Below are 20,602 nucleotides of genomic sequence, written 5' to 3'. Positions count from 1 at the left end.
CTTGGTCGGTTACAAGTTTGAAATGTCCTATATCCACAGATTTTCAGTCACGACGAGGTTTTCGTATATATGACCGACATTCAAAACGCGTTGAGTAAGTTTTCTTGATAAACGAAGGTAAACATCACAGCGGTGAGCAAATTATTTATCAAATTCTACCTAGATTATTGAGTAAAAATTTCCTGAGCCGATGGCAACCCAATCAGTCCTATAATTTGACATGGTTTTGAAGTCACTACTTACGATATCAAATAGTTACTTTTCATGTCAGTTCCTCTTTCACAGACAACAAAGACCAAATAACATGTGAAAGAAATCACAATTGACCTGTAGGTGACCAGATTAATGACGAGTTGATTTAGTGTATTATCACGTCAAGGAGTAATTAAAGCTGAAATGCACTGAAATGCCTACGGTAATACCTAAAAGAATAATTTAGGTTTCCAACTGAGGCCTATAACGGCAGCTGCAAAGACACAGTTTGATGCCGATACATTGGTCCCAATCCCATCAAATCTCTGGATTTTTAAGTTCAGCTACATCTTGTGTTTGCTGCTGCCTCAGTAAAATGTAATTGCAATTTATTTGTGTGGATCAGTTTGTCACAAACTTGACACACTGAAAACTATAATATAATGAAACCTGAGGAACCTTTGATGATAATGTTCACTTTGTATATATAGTAAAACCTCTTATTATGCCAGCCGCGTAATAAGTGTAACTTTTGGGTCACAATAGAGCTCAATTAAACTATTGTTGCGTTTGGTCCGCTGTTTGGAGTTATCCAGTTTCATTTTACAGTAAATTGAAGGACGACTATAGTGACCCTTTGTCTGTTTGTTTACGCCAGCTGCTCAGTTTATGTGCGTTCCGCTCGATACAAGTTTCGTCGTTAATGATCACCTTCTGACTCTAGAGTCTCTGGCTTTTGTGTGGAAAACGGCAGTCCGTGTGTGGCCATTATTGCTATTTCTCCAAAACTGGGGCACTACGTTGTAGTAAGCCTTTAAGTTGGCAGTTCATGGGTTATCGATCAAACTGGATACTTGAGTGACAAGCTTTGTTCTTTGCGCGAAAAGCTGGAAATAGGTAGCCTCTAGGCTCCACCTGAATGAAACACTGGTTACTTTTTGTCATTATCTAATAAACTTTGAGTATATGTATTCTTACCACAACTTAATTCGATAAAACAATAGAAAACTTCTGGAAAGACGACAGCCACATATTGCAATCTTTCGCTGTTTTAGACTATACTTTGTTTGTTACAATGGTGTAGTTGTCTCTTATCTGAATTCACCCAGTCATGTCTTTAGTAACACTTTGGTAACAATGCCAACCAAGGGATTGTACAACCAAAAATCAGGGCCTAATATGGGAAAGGCTAAAAAGGGTTTGTGCGAAAGTGTTGAGTGACAAAGCATAAGTTAGTTTCGCCGACTTTGATTACGATTAAACGTTCTAGAAGCTGATAATGACAGTCACGATAACGGCTGATAAACAAAAGGCTTAAAAGCTTTAATTTAAAGTTATTGTTAGATGTAAGAACTTGGTCGAACAGAAGACATGTGTTAATCCGGTATAACTTATTTCCTTATGATGTAAATTACTCTAATGTAAGCTGACTCGACATTTGCTGATTGTGGTCAAATCAGCCCAACAGCTTTCAGACAGACAGAGCGGTTTCAGTTTCCGCACACTGTTGTGACCACAGGTTGTTTATAACATCTCGAGTTTCCCAGGAGCATTGCCAACATTATCCTCAAGAATTTGAGTCAGGGGAAGTGTATGCCTTTTCGAAAAACGCCGCTATACTTGCTTCATTGTGAGCTACTCCGAAGCTTTTCCCTACAGCTATGTCGAAACTGACTGGCACTGTTTTCTTTCTAATTGAGGTGAGTAAGGAACTTGAGTTTCGCCAGCTTATGAGTATAGCTTGCGACTGAATCCTTACGTGTTGATTGTTATCGCTTTTAAGGTTTTCATTCTTTATGGAAATGGGAAGAACACAGTAGGTAGGTCAAACCCAATTTGATTTGCAATTCAGGCAGTAATGTTAAAGTGTTGCACTTGTTCTTCACCTTCTCCTGAGAAGTTGTTGGCCAGGACTACACAAGAGGTCGGCACAAAGGGCACTGCTGATGATATAATTACATGTAGTATCCTAGTTGACTCTCTTCGGTTTCCATTCTATGTCGGTGGTCTACTGACTGATGCTTTCCGCGACAATACGCACTGTACAGTGAAATACCATTATCCTCGATATTTTTATCTGAAAGAATCACACGGATAATTATGAAAATTGATTTTGGTAGAAATGTTTTTAATAATTGGTGATCGTTCCTGTGAAGTACGTACTCGTGCTGCGCGCTGTGTTTTTATTAGGAGTGCTTATCGCTTTGGAGGTGACGAGCGACTGCATATATTGAGCTCTGTAGTCCTTCCTGTTCCTCAGCTGTAGTTTTCCTCTAAGCGAGTAGTTTTAAATATCTATCATCTTCTGCCCTCAAGACCTTATTTCCTTACATTTTGGAATATTTGAAGCAAAAGCAAATAAAATAATCTTTCCTTTTGCTCTATCAATGACGGCCGACCAAATGTTACACAGCACGCATGGTGTTTATCATTTTGAGCAAGAGCTAGTAGGCTTTTTAGAAAGCACTTCATTCTATATTTAGTCCTAAATTGGCTGTTAATATTTTTCATAAGTTGCTAGCGAGTAGGTTCTCATCACCGCTGCGGAACGAGAGGTTAAAAACGAGAGACTCGAACCGGCTAGCGAGGAGGGCGAACTAGAGTTAGGGGTTTGGCGGCTCGAAACGCGTGTGCTGAGTTGCTTATGTGCGTGTGTCACTGCGCCAGTGAGAGTGCTTTAAGCGAATAATTTTATTGCGACTGTTCAATATAGGTGATTGTTGTTGATACAATTGTTATTGTTTTTGAGGTTTATTTACGGCAACGTAGCGATTTTCATCGATCCACTGCCCTCAAATCAGGAAAGCTAAAATACCGGAAATTTTTCAAGGTTTGGCACCAGGAATAGGAAAGGGATACTCATTTCCTCTGCTGGTCCCCCGAGATTCTTGTGGTAATCTAGAGAGAAAGCGTTGGGTGACGAGGTCTAATAACGGCTTTGAATGAGGCTACTTCTTTGCTACTTTTCTTGTATGAAGATAATGAAGAGTAGTAGATACCCTTTCGGTACCATACGTATTAAACATAATCTCTTGTCACGATCACCACGCGGATGATGGTAAGGATTAGATTTTCTATCACACTCCACAAGCAATTCGTAAAAGTCAAACACTTCACTGAAGTACTGATTTCAAAATAAGTTTCCCCCAAAGAGATGTGTAAAGTAGGTAAGGAAAAACAGGGTTAGTTGCTTACATTTCTTGTGCATTATGGAAAAATAATAAAAAACAGGCTAGTTTCTGTAAACCAGGAAAACATAATAAAGAAAGAAGAGAGAACTTAAACCTTTCACTCTCAGGATTTGCTATTGGATCAATTAATAATCCCCTTATTAACGTTTTTCTTTATTCTCATCACTTGTCTTACTTGATATTGTAAGGAGAAATTCTATCTTCGTCGGTTACAGGAGTTAAAAAGTTAAACGTCGTAAAATTTTCGTGTTACATAATTTTTTTGCAGACAGCTTCACGTGCTCAATCACAGGCCAATTCCCCGATCCAAATGACTGTGCAAAGTTTTATGACTGTCAATTAACTGGCAGTGAGGCGTATTTAATGGCATGCCCATCGCGTAGCCCTATTTACAATCCAGTGAATAACAGATGCATGAATATTGCAAATAGAGGTAAGTTCTTTGTTTATTTACTAATTATTTTATATTTTTCAAACACTCTATTAAACATTATTCTTAACTGTCCATACTTTGTACTATTGAATTTTACTTAGTGCGCTTAAGGTGGATTGGGTGAATTAAAAAGTTTAGAAAGTCTAGGAGACGGTTGGCATTAATTGTATTACGGTTTGTTAAGTTAGTAATAGCAAACTGACGAAAAATCTTTGCCAAGCTCGATTAAAGACAGACTATCTGATCCAAATTCAATTATAATCGAATGAGAGACAAAAGGATGCCAATTTTAAATAATATTTATAATAATAATAATAATAATAATAATAATGGTTATGAAGGATTTCTATAGCGCCATATCCATTTAGCCCATGGCGCTTTATAACACTTTGCGAGGGACTTTGGCCAGACTGCATTGAGCAGTTTGCAATTTTTTTAAAGAATTTTTGTAGATGCCCTCAATTTCAGAATCAAGGGCAGACCACAACATCGGAGCTAAGTTCCCTACTTTCTGCGATCAGTGCGCGGGTTCATTAACGTTGGTCTAGCTAACCAGTACAGAGAAGAGGCAGGAGACGTGGCCTATGGCTTATCGTCCTTATTCGAGAAGTCTAGAATGTCTAACCATTTGCAGATGCCACAGCAAAGGCGCGCATTCTCTTCCGTTATTTCAAGACCCTGAGTGTTGGTCCAGGCTAGATCTTGAACCCTCGACCTCCCCCACAGCTGGCGCTCTACAACATGAGCTAATCAAGCGGCGGTTTTTTACCAATCGTTGAGAGGTTTACACTTGATTTTAGCCGTCGTGGGCATGAATTCTTTCTATACGGTGTACAGCATCGAGGTTACAGAAATGATCTTATGTATCAGTGAGAAATAAAGATTGTTTGTTTCGAAGATAACAATAGACCTTTTTTTCAGCTCAAATCGCTTCACTTTGTCGCAGTTCAATCACTCCTACTCCTAGGATATCCACGAGCGTCAGGAGCCTGAAGCCGAGTGGAATTTTACCTTCCTCGTCAATCAGTGTTACCCACAGCCGATATACAACGACACCACGACAATTAATGACTACATCTTCATTTTCAGGTAAAGAATATCCCTTATATCATCGATGAGCTTTGAAAGGTATCTTTAAAACAAGTTTGTTTTATATGACGTCTCCTAACAAACAATCATCAGAATATCAATTTGAATTTACAATTAATTTATTAGAATGATCTATTGTAGCAATTTTAAGCAGTCACTAGGGTCCTGTGTACTTTTAACCTCTAAAACATGGTATCAAAATGTATGATAAGTTTTTAATTTTTATCACTATTAATTAAAATTTATCATGATTATCATCATCATTATCATTATTATTATTATTAACGCTTTCCAAACTATTTTGTGTTTTCCAAAATAGCATTTTCCGTGAAAAATGGACCTTTTAAGAATATTTTTCATATCGATTCCGCAAAATATCGTGCTTTTTTTCCAGACAAGTGAAATGTTGGCTTCAAAGCAGCACTATTTAGGCAAATAAAAAGGAAATTTCTCCTATGTAATAAAAGCAAAATGCTTCAGTTTTCACGGATTAAGAAAATGTGTCGCTTCAAAAAAACAACATTTTGTATAATTCAACGGAAAGTTAAACGTAAGTGCATTTTACTCATATAAATATTCAATTTTTTACTGCGTTGGTTGTTAAATCTGGTCAAAGTGCACATAATGCTCTGCACGTTTAAGAATGGAACGATGGAGTCTTTGATTTTAACCCTTAATATGTTTAAGCGGTTTTTTCATTTTTATTTGACATGGTATCACGAGCTGTAATGCAGAAATTCTGCATGGTGTGGCGTGTAATGCTGCAGAAATTCTGCAAGGTACGACGTTAAATGCTGCAGAAATTCTGCAAAGTTTGATGACCCAAGCGTGCAAAAATTCTGCACGCCTTGACTTCCAGTGCTGCAGAAATTCTGCATAGTATGGCGTCCAATGATGGGATGCAGAAATTCTGCACGCCTTGACGTCCAGTGCTGCAGAAATTCTGCACGCCTTGACATCCAGTGCTGCAGGAATTCTGCACACCTTAACGTCCAGTGCTGCAGAAATTCTGCACGGTATGACTTCCGCAGCAGCAGAAATTCTGCAGGCAATGAAATCCTGAGTTAAAGAAATTTTATGTGTTGCAAGGTCAATGCTGCAGAAATTCTGAGTCGTTTCTTTTCCATTCTCAAAAAAGACAAATTGTAGAGGGCCCACGCATACCAACAGTTTCGATCAGCTTTCTTTTTATGCTTTTTCTATTTTTCAGTGATCTTAGTTGAAATAACAATACTGTGCATGGTGATGTCTTTTGAATGACAGGATATACTTGTGAAAATAACTCTACGGTTGGAAACTAAAGGCTATTAACAGAGGCCCATACCCGCTTTATTAAACAGAACTATTCATAAATCAGGCTTTTAATCAAATGCCAAAAGGTAAGTTGTTGAAAGGAAATTAATTTTCTTTTCCCTGCAAGAAAATAAAATCGTGTAATTGAATTTTTGTACACATCCAGGTTGAGCTCCCAACACATTTAAGATTCTTTTAAAAGTTTGTTTTCAAATTTTTTAAAATTTCGTTTAATCAAAGAAAAGATGGAAGTAATCCTGTTAAGTTAATTCCGCCGTTGTTTTCAATGCAGAACCCGGCCAAAACCAGAAGGCGCCCTCACAATGGCTTTGTAGAGTGGGTCTTCAGTACATTATCCCTTTCACTGATTTGTGACCTATTAGGCAACATTGCACACAGGCGGCCCAAGCTCCAGCTGTGAGATGATCATCTTGCGCAATAACAGTCATGGCGGAATTATAAGAGTTTGTCTGGGAATATTTACGACCGCTCTAAGGAATAAAAAAATACGTCAAATTCTCAAAAAAAAATACCTCACCTTACTTCCACAGCGTATTGCTTGTTATCTGACCGCTTACTTACTTATTATAAATATTATTTAAGGTTTTCATTAGGGGGTCGAGCATCAATTCCCATGTGGCCTATTGCAAGACAATGCAAGATTTAAATGATATATTTGCTCTCTATTTATCACATATACAAATCTTTTAAAATAGGTCAGAGGACTGAAATCGGGACTAGTAATATAATTTGGCTAGAGAAGATTGCTTATTTGCTGTATAACAAACTTCAATGTTATCAAATTAATGATACTTTTCACTCAGTTTTTGTATCTGATCATAAAATAAAGTGATATGACTTAAATTGTTATTGTATTGCTTACTTTTTTTACATTTTAATATTCGAATTTTATCGTGTGGCATTAAGCCATGTGTTATTTTAGGTACATAATTCCTGTTGAAAGTTAATTGACATTCGTGGCATCTGTTGACTGGTTAGAGAAAGACTATTATATTCCTGTATCTATGAGTGAATTTCTGCAACATCTAGTGAATGAGAGGATGCAGAATTTCTGCAACATCCAGTGTATGAGTGGTCACAGTGTTTCTGTGACATTCAGTGTATGAGTGCTCGCAGAATTTCTGCGACACCTGGTGAATGAGTGGTTGCAGAATTTCTTCAACACCCAGCGTAGTGTATGAGTGGTTGCAGAATTTCTTTAACACCCAGCGTAGTGTATGAGTGGTTGCAGAATTTCTTCAACACCCAGCGTAGTGTATGAGTGGTTGCAGAATTTCTGCGACACTCAGTGCATGAGAGGTTGCAGGATTTCTGCAACATTCGGTGACTGACTGTTGGCAGATTAGATGGATTACCTCTGCATATTTTCATGATTGTCCCTTAACACGTAGTTTCTTACGGACACGCTAAATATTGCAGAGGAAATGTAAATTTTCAATTTATTTTAAATTTTGTCCGCTAGATTTGATTATTTTTAAGTGATTACCAAAACTTGCCGGGGAAAATCATTAATTTATCCAAAAATGTGCTATTTTGGAAAACACAAAATAGTTTGTAAAGCGTTTATTATTTATTTTTATCGGCTAGATTCTCTTTTTGTTGATTCCAACCTAAAAAATTTTCGTAACCCTCAGCAAAAGTTCAACAAACTGACTCAAAGGAAGGAAAGATAACAAGGAAATACCAAGTCTAAATGTCACATTAAAACTTTACTGCATTTTCTCTTCTTTAGATCCAAAAAATTCTCACCCAACCGTTGAACCAATAAAAACGAAATATTGTGGATCGGTGGCCTTGGAGGAAATGGTAGGTAACGATTCCAAAAATTTAACAATCAACACAGATAGTTTATAAATTGGACTTTTGGATATGATACTGGAACAGTTTCGAAATTCTGAGTTGAAACTTTTAGAAAGACGCCTGATAGCCACGGAACAGATATTTCCATCTCATGATCAAAAGTCCTCTGTTGCCTTTTTACTAGTGGGGGGAGGGTACCGATCGCAACTGTTCGCTGGGAAATCTTTGACCCGAGATATTAAGTTTGCTCCATTTGATTTAATCAACTGTCAAGGTGCATAATTGCTGGGGAATAAAGTCTTCCATGTCCTGTTGTAAATATGAAAACCAGCACAAACTAAATATTGTTTTCCCAAAGTTTAAGTGTTTCGAGAACGAAGCTGGACAGCTCAAGGAAAGCATGGCGAGAAATAAAACTGCTTCGATACTAGATATTTTACAGGTGTGTTACATTACATTATTCTTTGACAGAAAACGCGACACGAAACTCTAGTTTATCCTAGCAACTCTTGCTAATAAAACCTTTATCATCGGTTCAGCCGAATTTCTCTCTTAATTAAGACTGAAGTGTTAGTATATGTAATTGCATGGGCCTGAGGGCAATTAAGGATAAATTTCACTTGTATTTTCAAAGTTTTCCCAAAATTACCCGTGTCGCCAAGGGACGAGGTCAATTTTGGGAAAACTTTGAAAATGCAAGTGAAATTAATCCTTAATTGCCCGAGGGTTCGTGCGATTACTTTTTATCACATAAAGGGCAAAGTTTTTTTAAGGGAATTGCATTAGCGCACGAATTCTGCGCGTTGAAGCCCTTTCAATGCCGCCACAAATGTCAAAACATACGTAACTAATCAATAGATTTAATGAACATTACACAACTTCATTCAGTAAAATTGCAATCAATGAATCATTGCCGCAAACAGCAAAAAGGTTCAATCAGCATTAAGTAATCATGCCCTCTTAATTACCAAAAGCCAATCTCGATTTAACGTTTTCTCATCCTCAACTTCCCTTCTTTTGGTTGGCAGCTGTGATTACTTTGACAACGCTAAATCGAAGCGGTTCATATTTGATAGACGTATGTGTGCAAATTACATCCGGCAACACGCTATTGCATTTCATTCCGTTTAGACAACGGCTGAGGATGCCGACGACGTGCTTGGGAGCTTGACTTTTCCAAGGAACGGTTCTTCTTATCTTAACGCTTTTAAGATCGTATCAATTTTAGAAGACCTGTGGAAGGAGGCCCAAAAACGTCTGGCGAATAGCAGCGAAATCATACGAATATTTACCAAGAGTTTTTGTAAGTAAACGTAACCAAGCTCGTCGTAATTTTTTAAAATATTTCTCCCTTTTCTATGTTTCGGGTAACAAGGAGATTGAAATGCATGGAAAGATAAGAAATAAGATGAAAATTATATTAGAATCAGTTAATATTTGATAAATCAAAATGCTAAGGTGGCAAGATGTTTTACTAAAATTTGACGTTGGTCGTGACTTCATGTGCGTATAAGTAAATGATATAAAAATTTTGGCGATAAAATATGATAAACATAGCTGTGGGAAAGAGAAATAAATAGTTATCGCATTCTTGATGACAAATTAATACGATTCTTGTTATAATTCAGTGTTTGAAAGTGCGAACATCAACGGGGAATACAGATTTCCACAAGAATCTCTTCTGTATCTTCAAAAGCAGATGCATTGGGATGAACTCACTGACCAGATACAATTACCCAGGAAACTGCTTTCTGAAGGCAAATGTAGGTGCCAACTGTATCTGTATGACATTAACCCCTTACATCTTAAGATCAGTAAGCCTTTTCTCCATACGGTTCTCTATACATTTCCTAAGGTGCTGAAAAGGAGAATTTGTTTAACAATCAAGAACTTCTTTGTTTGGTGATCATTTCCTTTAATCTTGTGACTTTAATGTATGATTCAGGGATGATATTGTAAGGAGAAATTATATGTTAGTTACTCTTTGGGGCCAAAGGGTTAACAGTTGAAGTTGTAGGTGTGTCTCCGTTTTGCAATAGAGCGCTTTTACTTGGCTCTTCATTATCGAACCAACCGCATTATAGGCACACATGCACTGACTAAAGGACAGACACCGTGAAAATAAATTTACAGAAATGTCCAGAGATTTTAAAGTGAATAATCTCTGGGCATTTCTGATTCCACTCCGCGTTCCTCAGTTACTTCCTATTTTTTTTTATCTGTTTAATTAGCAAGACTGGGAAAATTTTGGGGTTACAGCACACTAGAAAATAGATAACATACAGTCACTGCCATTTCTTTAGATCCGTGTCGTTCTGTTGGTGCTCTGTATTCAAGACTACATGCCATTGTGCCAGTACGATTGTAAGTATTTAGTCGTTTGCCAGCATTTGAGATATATGTTAATTATATTTTAACGTACGTTTTGCTGTGATTGTTTTAGGAGCGACACCAATGAAACTCTAAGGCTGAATAGCCACGTGATATCCATGTCGCTATGTGTGCCGGTAAAGCACAAGTACCAAAGGAATATTCTCATCATACTGAAACATCTTAAGGTAAATTAGACATGTGATATATTCGCCTGAAATTCAGCGCATGCTGTCGGATGCTTACGAAGAAGTTTAGAGACTCTAGTCTATCTCTATATTTGGCGGTCGACAGTAAAATTTTCTTCTTTTCAGGCTCTTGACGAAAATGAGTATACATATTGCGCTTTCTGGAATTTTTCAAAACAGTAAGTGTTGTACAGATTCTAAAGTTGATTGCTTAGACCATTAGGACCATTAGGACTTTATTGGTCGCTTGAATCATAATAGCAGCTTACTTAAAAAAAAAATTGATTGTTTTGGTACTGATGCCCGGTGCCATCTACACGCACACCTTTTTTTCCAACCGGTTAAGTGCTCGTCTTAATTTCCAAAACGTAATCACAGGATTCGCCAAGCAGTCACGCTGAGTTCCGTCATTACACCATTTTGTTTTGAAACTTTTGAACCGAATTTTCAAAATCCTTACCGTGTTGTTTCAAATTTACACCAGCACGATTCAAGGGAGAGGAGCTTGGTCACGTGACGGTTGTCACGTGGTTACAGAGAGGTCCAACAGGACACACACTGTGTGCGCCTGTGGTCATCTCACCAACTTTGCTGTTCTTATGGGATCTGGAGAGTATTCGGTAGGTGTCTAAACGTACAACTGGAAACTCATCCTTGTTCTTTCAAGAATTAGCTTGAGTTGAATATTTTGTTTCATCGCGCAACTGGCCTAACATATGGTGAAGGATGCTAAGTGGTAATCATGTAATGGGGTTAGAGGAAGTGGCCCCCGTTCCCTCTCCCCTTCTCTTCCCTCTCCTCCTCCCTCTCCCCCCCGGAAAAAATAGATTAAAGAAAAAGTTAAATAACGTTCAACAGAGCCCTTTACAGTGGCTTATGCATCCAGGACTTGATTTTCAGATCCCCTCCCCTACTTTACAGAATATCGCTCCGCCGTCATTAATAGATATGTAACATCCACCTCATGCCACAAAATCGGAATTTTCAATGTTGTTTACATGCAAGATCTTAGTCGATCCTTGACTGATTTATCTAACGGACCCAGTTTAGATTTACTTGCTTTATTCTCCCAGGTGCCAAAAGCTGACAAATTTGCTTTGGGTATCATTACATACGTTGGTTGCATTTTATCCTTATTTGGAGCTGTTGGTGCTATTACGTCGTTTGCTGTTTTCACGTAAGTTTAAAGTTCAACCAAAATCAGGCTTGGACAAATTAGGTAAACTAAACAGCTAGACCGAAATTTTTTAGCTTGGATTTTGTGCAAAACCTTGAAATTTTAATGAGAAGAGACCTGTTCCCTAACTTTCTTTTTTTTGCTTGCAGTCAGCTGAACACAGACCGTCACATCATTCATGGGAACTTGCTGGTGTCCATTGCCATTTCCCAAACCATATTTTTGTTTGGAATAGAGCAGACAGAAAACGAGGTTTGAAAAATATTTACGGAACCTTTAAACCGCTTTCTATCTACTGATTTCACGTACTGACAGTGGTTTTCACTTAATGAAACAAAATCTAAGAGCGAAATATTTAGTCAATGCGTGATCTCAATTTAGCCGGGTCACAGTTGATACGAAACGAATCAAAAACTCAGAAAATCGCGAAGACTTTTTGAAGAGTGAAAGGAAGAGAAAGGAGAAAAGAGAAGGGGAAAAACTAAAATCACTGAAATAGTTTTCAAGGATGGAATCTTAACAAAGAACTTCGTTATCGAATAAGGGGTAGATCATCATTTATCGTCTGCGGGCGGTTGGAGTATCTTGGTTGTGTCACGATGAAATTTATCTGTTATCCCCATGAGGCTTTGCAATACTCCTATGATTCCCATCACTGGCAGCTACTCCCCTCTTTGTAATCTGTTGGAGACGACTGATCCCCTCCTCACCCCCCTGAAAACCTAGTGATTCCTCCCCCCTAAATCCTTCCCCCAGATGATTACTAATGACTGATTGCGAGGTACAGGAAGGGACCTCGTAATGTCGTCTCTCTTTTATTCACACCTTTAGTTACAGTGTAAATTCACGGCGATCATGCTTCATTATTTCTACTTGGTATCATTCGGTTGGATGCTTTGCGAGGGACTTCATCTTTACACCATGGTGGTGAAGGTCTTCAACTTGTCTTCTAAAATTTATCACTACATTGTGTTAGCTTGGGGTGAGTAATGTAAATTTGGGGTTGAGAGTCTATCGTAAATTTAGTGTTTCGCTGATGTTCATCCCAAGGACAAATGTCAGAAATCTTCGCGTGACAACCCAAGAGGCAATAAAACTATGCTTGTATGTCAAGATAATTTGATTTTATCAGCTGTGTCGATAGTGTCGTCTGATCTTTTGGTCTGGCTCATTCGAATTCCCTTACGTCTCCATTGGTCTGTGATTTCAACATTATCTAATCTACTTTCTCTGGCTAAAAATTTGTTTTCTTTCAAAAGGGATTCCAGCTTTGCTTGTTCTCGTAACAGCTGCTTGTATGTACTCCGACTATGGCACAAAAACAAGGTATAAACGAGTTCAAAAAAATTGTGGCAGAGTTCATTATTTTCTCAGCGGTATGTTGTCTGTCACAACTGAAGATGAGCTCTTTCTATTTCTTCAGTTGCTGGATTTCGCCCGAAAGAAACACTTTGTTGGCGTTTATCATTCCTGTAGCTGTTACCACTTTGGTAAGGTTTTAGCCACGGTACAATGATTATTTTCGCAGAAAAAAAATCTCTTCTTTCAATTAATGTTTTGAATTATTTTCCTTTAGGCGAACATTGTGATCTTGGGTTTGGTTTTGCATGAGATTTGTCGCCTTCACACGACGGGACGAACTTGCATGAGCGATGTCGTTCGGTAAAGTCATTAGATTTCAGTTCTGTTTCAATGATTATCTCGAAAGGCTTTCCTGCCTGTCATAATTACAGATGAACCTGATTTACATGATCAAAAACAGGACAATATCAAGAAAACAGCCTTTAACAGATACTAGTTTGATTACAAGGCCACCGACTTTGCTGCATGACAGAAACATTTCATTTCAATTTTCAGATCTACTCTCAAGTCATTAGTGGTACTTTTTCCTCTTCTTGGAGTTACTTGGTTATTTGGACTGTTGGTGTTTGCTACTCATAGTGTTGCATTCCAGTATCTATTCGCTCTGTCTAATACCATGCAGGTAATCTTTTTTTCTTTTCAAAACTTATAACGATCAGATCTTACAAGGAGTACATGGTTTTTACGAAAACAGCATGGAAACACTACCGAGGCAACAGCTGTAACAATAAAAAACACATCCATGTACTTTGCCTTACCTGCGAAAGCACACACGTAGTTTTGAATCGCGCACATGTAAAGCATGCGTATAGATTGAACGGCGTGCGCGTAAAACGCGCGTGAATACCGCGCAAAATGGCGAATTTACGATCATAATACTTCGCGCATTTAGTCTGCAACTGTTTTATATTGTGTATAATGTCTCGTTTTTAACACAATCGGTGACAGAAAAGCAATAGGTACAAGTAACAATTTTTTCTGGGTTTTTCGGAAAATGTGCAGACTGAGTTCGAGAGAGAACTGGTCTTACCTTTCCACTCTCTGTCAAATTGTAAATAACTACCATGTCCCTTCTGCTTCAGGACTTCGTTTGTGCCCAGACGTGCGCAGTCCAGTATGACCTTTAATCTCATCCTTCTTTTGTATCGAATCTCTCCCCTTGCCATTTTAAACATAACGGCCACTACGTAGGCAACTTTTAACATGCAGTAGTTGCTCTTCCGTTTCTGAATATTAAATAACGGAAATTTTACGCGTGCAAATGTCATTGTTTTAAGCGTCCTCTGGGTAACCTCAGACAAAGGAAACTTTGAAACCAGATTTGCATTTGCTTGACCGGAAGCCCGCGCTTTGCTAGAATACGGAGTGGTAATGCACATATAATCTGTTCTGTCTTTTGCAGGGCTTTTTCATTTTTCTCCTTCACTCTTTGTTTAATTCGGAGGTATGTAATACCGTTCCAACCAAATCTACATTTAGGAATATAAACTGATTTTGTTGTGATCACATTTCGGATCATCATAATTTTTTCATCAAAGTTTTGAACCACTTTTCTTCTTCTTGCCAAGAAATTCTCTTCATTTCTCTGATTATCAATTATATTTAATATAACTTGGAAAAATATTCTTCGACTATAAACAATAAGGAGATAAACAATTCCCGATTCACCAGATGGTCATTAACAAACGAGTGGACGCCAAAGAAGCAATTTCAGGGGACAGTTTTAGTTATTTTTGAAACCCTTAACTTTAGATAAGTTCTCCAAAGATAACGTTACGTGGATTGCATGTGTGTGCAAATCAAGGTAAAAACAGTTATTTCTGAGCTAATAAACAGACTTGACAATAAAACGTTATACGAAGAACATTTGTCTTTGTTTTAGATTCGGAAGAACTTCAAACGTAAGAAAGAGACGTGGAAGGCAATAAAAGCCATCCGCTTTATCCGTAAACGACTATCGGGTTCCTCAGTTGTAACACCTTTAGGACGTCAGAGCTCCCTCTCAGAGAAAGCTTCTACATTCAAGGTGAGTAACGCGAAGAAACACTGGTTGAACCCATCGCTTATTAATCAAGCCCTGCAACTTTCCTTGTCGAGTTTTTCTTGACAAAAGAATTCCTTGATGCAAGGACTTTCTTTTCCAATATTAGACATAATAGTTTCTAAACAGAGAGACTTAATCAAATTTCCCAATATTGCTTCTGCTCATATTTTGTTGGCACAAAGAAACCACTTTGCTCAAGACAGTCCACTGTATTTGTCCTTGGTCGATTTTGACGATAAGTTCGAAGGTAGTTGTCCATAAAAGAAGAGGCCCACAAAATATTATCTCGTTAAGCTTGATCCGGATGAATTGAATTTTTTTAAAGGCTGCAGAAGAGGACATTTTGTTTAACCAATTTTTTGCTCGTGGTGGAACCAGGGGTTAAAGCATTATTGTTTGGGGGGATCTAAAACTCCCCTGGCCCTCCTCTTACCCCGTCGCTTACGGTTTCATTCGAATCAAAGGAAGTCTTACTCGACAACTGCCACTGACAAGTTTTTTTTTTTTGTGAAGTAAACATCAAACATGCAGTTCACAAGTGTACCTTCTTTCCCGAAATTTCTTAATTGCGTAAAATGACTTGACTTGTCCTATTTCGTCGTTCAGAGACTCAGAAGAACAAGCTCAAAAGTTCAAGAGTTGAGGATGTTTGGTCGGTCATCGCAGCTTCCATCACAGCACACGTTATAACAGCATGAATGAAAGTCATTTGACTCAGAGAGGAACACCACCACTTGCATATGTTTTCTTTACCTGCCCTTAAGCGTTTCCTCTTAGAAGATTTCTCCCACTGTTCTCTCACTATTCTTAGTTGAGTGTTAAAGGCACATCCTCACCCAAAGTTAACAGCACCTTCCCTTTTTTTTCAGCCTTCTTCAGCTGAGTGATAACATGCCATAATGACACCCATATTCACAACTGATGTACACGCCCATTGTGACATTAAGGTGTGCTCACTGATGCTTACATTGGCCATGAGGTGATAAAGAGTACCAAGAGAGGAATGCCTTAGATGTGTTCTTTGGAGGGAGTGCAACTGCATCGAAAATATGTCCACTTCGAATACTTACAGAAAGTTTCAAAACCGGTTTTCTGAAAGTCACGATTGACGGGAGGTACATTTTAGACAATCAGTGATTCGTAGTAAAGGGAGACCCTCGTAGGACTTCCGGAATCAAATAAGCAGTATTTAGTCTAAAGGTTACTGACAAGGTTCATGATATAGCTTGGTAGTGTGTGTAAAGAAATGGAGAAAAGAGTTGTCATAATGAATACTTTTAAGATACTTTTTAACCCTAAGCATCATGGATGCTTCTTGTGCTCAGTTTTCTTGTGACGCATAGTTAAAACATCAGTTTATAGTGTATATCTAAAACTGAGCAGTTTTATCCTACATAAGTGAGTATATGTCTAATCAATTTTTTTTACATAGTAACAAAATCTATTCTAGTTATGTAGTATTTGCATATCCTGATATCAAAAAATGTTGTGGTTAATTGATGTAAAGACTACCCCACCAGCAAGGTAGCGCTTTACCTTACAGAAATCAAGAAATATGAATTCTGAACATATACATATATAAGGTCAACCCAAAGCCAGCTTTTTAGCTACGAATTTCATGCAAGCCTTTTCTAATGCAGGTACTACTAAAGAAAAATTTTAAATGTTTTAATCATGGTAGGTCAATAGATCGTGACCCAATTACCTTCAGTTTTTATGCAGATGTAGTAGATAAAATTTAAATCTGGGATTACTTAACGAACAAAATCTGAGCTCTGCCAACTAAGTTTTGAAGAAAGAAACCATAGCACTGATACGATGAACGGAGAATCTGTGATATATCATGGCTCTCAATTTATCAAGCAGAGTTTACGAACCAAATCAAAGTCAAACGGCGTTTATAGCGATGAATGAATCGCGTTTTGTTCTGTTGGCTCTGCGAACCGTATCTGGATCAGTATACAGCGTTGGTAGGGAAAATGTTTGTTGTCTGAACTGTTCCAAAACGTTGGTTTTTCTGCTACTGAGATGCTGGAATATTCCTTTCGTCTCCATTCGTAAATTCTCGCCAAAGTAAATGAACAACCAGGGATGGATTGCAGCATTAGCATGCGCCAGCCAGTACATCATTACCAGGGTACCGAAGGGAATCATGTCGTAAATATCAGTGTAAAAATATTCCATGATGTGGGCGATATGAACGGGAAGCCAGCAAATGGCGAAAACGACAACAGCTGTGACCAGCATCTTAATAACCGCACGGTGTCTTCTTGTTCGCTTGATATGCACCTGCAATGTGGCATTTCCCGGTGGCTTGTGTGTCCAGAGGAACTTGGCTATCAGTGAGTAAAGGACTGATATAACGAGGAGCGGAACAGCATAGGTAATGACTACTCTGACAATCATTTCAGCTCGATAAAGAGTATCCGAAAGTTCAGGCTCCATATTGTGCCACTGCCCGTGGCATTCAGCGGCTTCCCCCTCCACCTCGTATACTGTGAACTTGTAAAGCTCCTCACTAAATATCAAGCCTGCGAATATCCACACGGCAACGATGGACTTTTTCACTGACCTGTGCGATAGTGGCTCTCTCTTCCTCTTCCAAATGGCGCACACAATAGCCAGATATCGATCAATAGCAATGATGGCAAGGCTCCAGATTGAAACACAGATGGAAACCGGCAACATATACACTGTCAACTTGCACAGGATCGTACCTATTACGCCTGATATCCATCGGTTTTCACACAAGATGACTGGCACCGTGAGGGCAGAGGCTGTTGTCACATTCAAGAGATCAGCTACAGCAGTGTTTACCAAAAGCCAGTTGAAAGGGTTGCGACGGATGCTCACACGCGTGCGCACAATGTGGATGACGAGCGAATTTCCCAGGAATGAAAACAGGAAGATGATCGCGTATGCACTAGTAGTGACAATCTTTGTGACGTCATCGATGTCTGTCATTTCGAAATCCTCCTCGTCAAAGACGGTTGGTTCAGAGGAGTTATTCATCATCGTCACTGTAATCTCAGAAGCTTGAAAAAGATATACACCATAATCAGCGATAATTTCAAAAGCAAACAAATTGAAAATTTCCTCTATCAGTTTTCAATGAAATGACGACGATCCCGACATTAATGATAATGGTTCGATAGTAAAGCATGACCGAGCTAAGTTATTTGAGGAACCTATTTTCTTCTCGCAGAATTGAAATGAATTGAGAGTCTCTTTCATGTGGCACATATTTGTATTTAAGGGGAATTCTATTGGCTACAGAATTTATTGCTTATGGAAAATCAAACAATCAAAACTCTTTGCAGGTGTTCAGTTAAATATTGGTTTCGTGTGAACGTTTAAAGACGCGTATTCTGGCGTCTTTATTTTTAACGGGCCAGTCGACCGGGGTGTTTATGATAAAACGTCTTAGGATGGCTACCAGTTGTGCACGGTGTCGTTTTTCTTCCCTTGCTTATCTATGTGTCATTTTCCGTCGCCGCTGAGGTGGGCTCTTGAGCAGGGCGAAATGTCACAAACTAAGCACAATTTTGACTACAGGATTTCCTTAGCATTATCACAATCAAAGTATAATAAACGCGTGATAGTATCAGTGATTGACTGAAAAATATTCTTCCTAAAACCAGATTTAAATTAATAAACAAACGTGCTTAGGGCTGAATAATGTGATCCATTGTGTGTTAATGGAAGTGAAAATTAATATCACTTAACACTATGTATTTTCACTCTATTATGAATCGCAAATTTCATTGCGAAAAATACAACATTATAGAACTGAAATGGAAGAAAATAAAAAACTACGACAAAGTAAGTCCAGTCTCAAAATCGTTTTAAGATTTGGCCAGCCGAGAGGTGATCTGTTCTTCATTACGTTAGCCACCAAAGAAATAAAAGATATCAACCAACTGCGCATTGGTAGCACCTTATTCTCTGTAGAGCACATTACCTTTCTTTTGAGTTCACTCCCGTTCCCCTTGCTAAAATTACTCCCTCTAGTTTATCCGATTATTTATCACTCACGACTTGAAATAGAGAATCTCACTTTCGTAAGAGGAAGTTAAAGACAAAGAAGATGACAAATGAATGACACGTTACTCTCGCTTGGTAAGATTAATATTGACAGACTGGACGCAAATGCATTTTTCGTATATCACGTACATCCGAGAAAAAAATTCATGAATGCAAATTTGTTGTTCAATTTCCGTGAGAATGATTGATTCGAGTAAATATTTTATCTTTCAAGTTCATGGTGGTAATGCGGAAGGAAAGAAGAGTTGGAAAAAAGAAAAAAATCATATGTGCACATCTTTTCAAACATCTTTTCCAAACACATTTTAAAGGAACAATACTTTGAATGATCAGAAATAAATAGCATTGTCAATAAAGAACTGGAGGTTCAAAATATTCTGGATCAAGAGAAGTTTGTTTAACTAAGAACCTTGTGCATATGAAAATCTGAGGATTTGCATGCTATTTGAAGGAAAAAAGTGAATTTCCTTTAAATTGAAAAGTGTATAACTCATCCATTTTGAGTCAAGGATTCAAACATATTTTACGAATTCGAGAAAATTGCAACTAATCGAAAAAATCTGTAAAAGCATAGAAGAAATATCGTCGCTCTCGTCTCCTGAAAAAGGAAATTTTTAGGCGTAACCATACTCAGGGAAATAATCTTTCTAGATGCAGTTTTCAAGTAGATCACGTAAACACGCGAATATAGTTACGGAACTCTGAAAAATCTCTCGGCAATTCTCATAACTTCATCAAGATTGAAATATCCTTGCTTAATTTGTGAAATATCAGGTGGCTCTTTTAATCCGCTGGATCATACTGAAAGCCTGAAGAAAGGTCACTAATACCTCTTCCTGTACCTAGTGCATTTGCCTAAGGAAAAAGTATAGATTTATTTTAGTTTTCTACCTATGATGTTAATTACGGAATAAAATTCGATCTTTCCAGATTAAATCTCATTTAAAAGCGGAACTGTCCGGCAAGAAGCCGTAAAATCAAAGTTTATCACAGGCCTTTACTCAGAGGGCTAAACTAAACTTTCCCTTTTCAACGGACTTCCTCTCCGTGAAAAGGTAATTTTCCCTTTGGGAAGCATGATGTGCTTTTTTTAAAATGAGGCCTCAGGAAATTATATAATTTCTGAAAAGTCTATTTCCTGGTATGGTAAGCAAAACATTGAATTTCTGTTACTTTTCCGGATAACATCCTGAGCGAGAACTTTTGTGAAATTAAAAAATCAAGAGAATGAGCATTAAAGGCATTCTTCTAATTTTTAGAAAAATTGTGTTACAATTGTCGTCTCAGATACCTGATTAATTTCTATTTGAAAAATGCAAGCTTGTATTTTATTGCATTGAAGTAGCCCCTGAGGCTGCGACATAATATCCTCAACACCCGTAAACATCGATTGTGGTG

The 20,602-nt window shown here is 38.0% G+C and overlaps 2 protein-coding genes across 6 annotated transcripts; one reads left to right on the top strand and one right to left on the bottom strand.

The window, feature by feature from the left end:
- Positions 1 to 850: 850 nt before the first annotated feature.
- Positions 851 to 18,986, top strand: LOC113676424 (adhesion G protein-coupled receptor D1). 5 transcript variants are annotated; one of them, XM_027193079.2, is made up of 22 exons: positions 851 to 1,892; positions 1,976 to 2,012; positions 3,652 to 3,816; positions 4,738 to 4,905; positions 7,952 to 8,025; positions 8,378 to 8,461; positions 9,151 to 9,322; positions 9,648 to 9,782; positions 10,323 to 10,383; positions 10,463 to 10,577; positions 10,704 to 10,756; positions 11,062 to 11,197; positions 11,651 to 11,754; positions 11,904 to 12,006; positions 12,586 to 12,736; positions 13,014 to 13,080; positions 13,178 to 13,244; positions 13,331 to 13,416; positions 13,612 to 13,738; positions 14,519 to 14,560; positions 14,999 to 15,142; positions 16,030 to 18,986. In XM_027193079.2, exons 1-22 carry the CDS (start codon positions 1,854 to 1,856, stop codon positions 16,045 to 16,047), a joined length of 2,148 nt encoding a protein of 715 aa, XP_027048880.2. In that variant the 5' UTR covers positions 851 to 1,853; the 3' UTR covers positions 16,048 to 18,986. The 5 variants fall into 5 exon arrangements, with proteins under 5 accessions (XP_027048880.2, XP_089052960.1, XP_089052958.1 ...); XM_089196832.1 differs by having other exon boundaries at positions 1,467 to 1,892; positions 2,942 to 3,816; XM_089196834.1 differs by lacking the exon at positions 1,976 to 2,012 and having other exon boundaries at positions 1,462 to 1,892.
- On the bottom strand, positions 16,420 to 18,175 carry LOC113676423 (prolactin-releasing peptide receptor). The gene has a single exon (XM_027193078.2). The coding sequence runs from the start codon at positions 18,173 to 18,175 to the stop codon at positions 17,048 to 17,050; it is 1,128 nt and encodes a 375-aa protein (XP_027048879.2). The 3' UTR covers positions 16,420 to 17,047.
- Positions 18,987 to 20,602: the final 1,616 nt, after the last annotated feature.

The sequence above is a fragment of the Pocillopora damicornis genome, chromosome 2 (genome assembly GCF_964200805.1).
Source record: "Pocillopora damicornis chromosome 2, jaPocDami1.2, whole genome shotgun sequence".
Taxonomy (NCBI): domain Eukaryota; kingdom Metazoa; phylum Cnidaria; class Anthozoa; order Scleractinia; family Pocilloporidae; genus Pocillopora; species Pocillopora damicornis.
This window is presented reverse-complemented; position numbering and strand designations above follow the sequence as displayed.

What these genes read in the sequence shown, in the direction of transcription:
- LOC113676424 (XM_027193079.2), top strand. Translation starts at nt 1,854, where the DNA reads ATGTCGAAACTGACTGGCACTGTTTTCTTTCTAATTGAG. An exon ending in AATATTTACCAAGAGTTTTT is followed by an intron (nt 9,323 to 9,647) that starts GTAAGTAAACGT and finishes GTTATAATTCAG; the next exon opens with TGTTTGAAAGTGCGAACATC. An exon ending in CTACATTGTGTTAGCTTGGG is followed by an intron (nt 12,737 to 13,013) that starts GTGAGTAATGTA and finishes TTCTTTCAAAAG; the next exon opens with GGATTCCAGCTTTGCTTGTT.
- LOC113676423 (XM_027193078.2), bottom strand. Translation starts at nt 18,175, where the DNA reads ATGATGAATAACTCCTCTGAACCAACCGTCTTTGACGAGGAGGATTTC.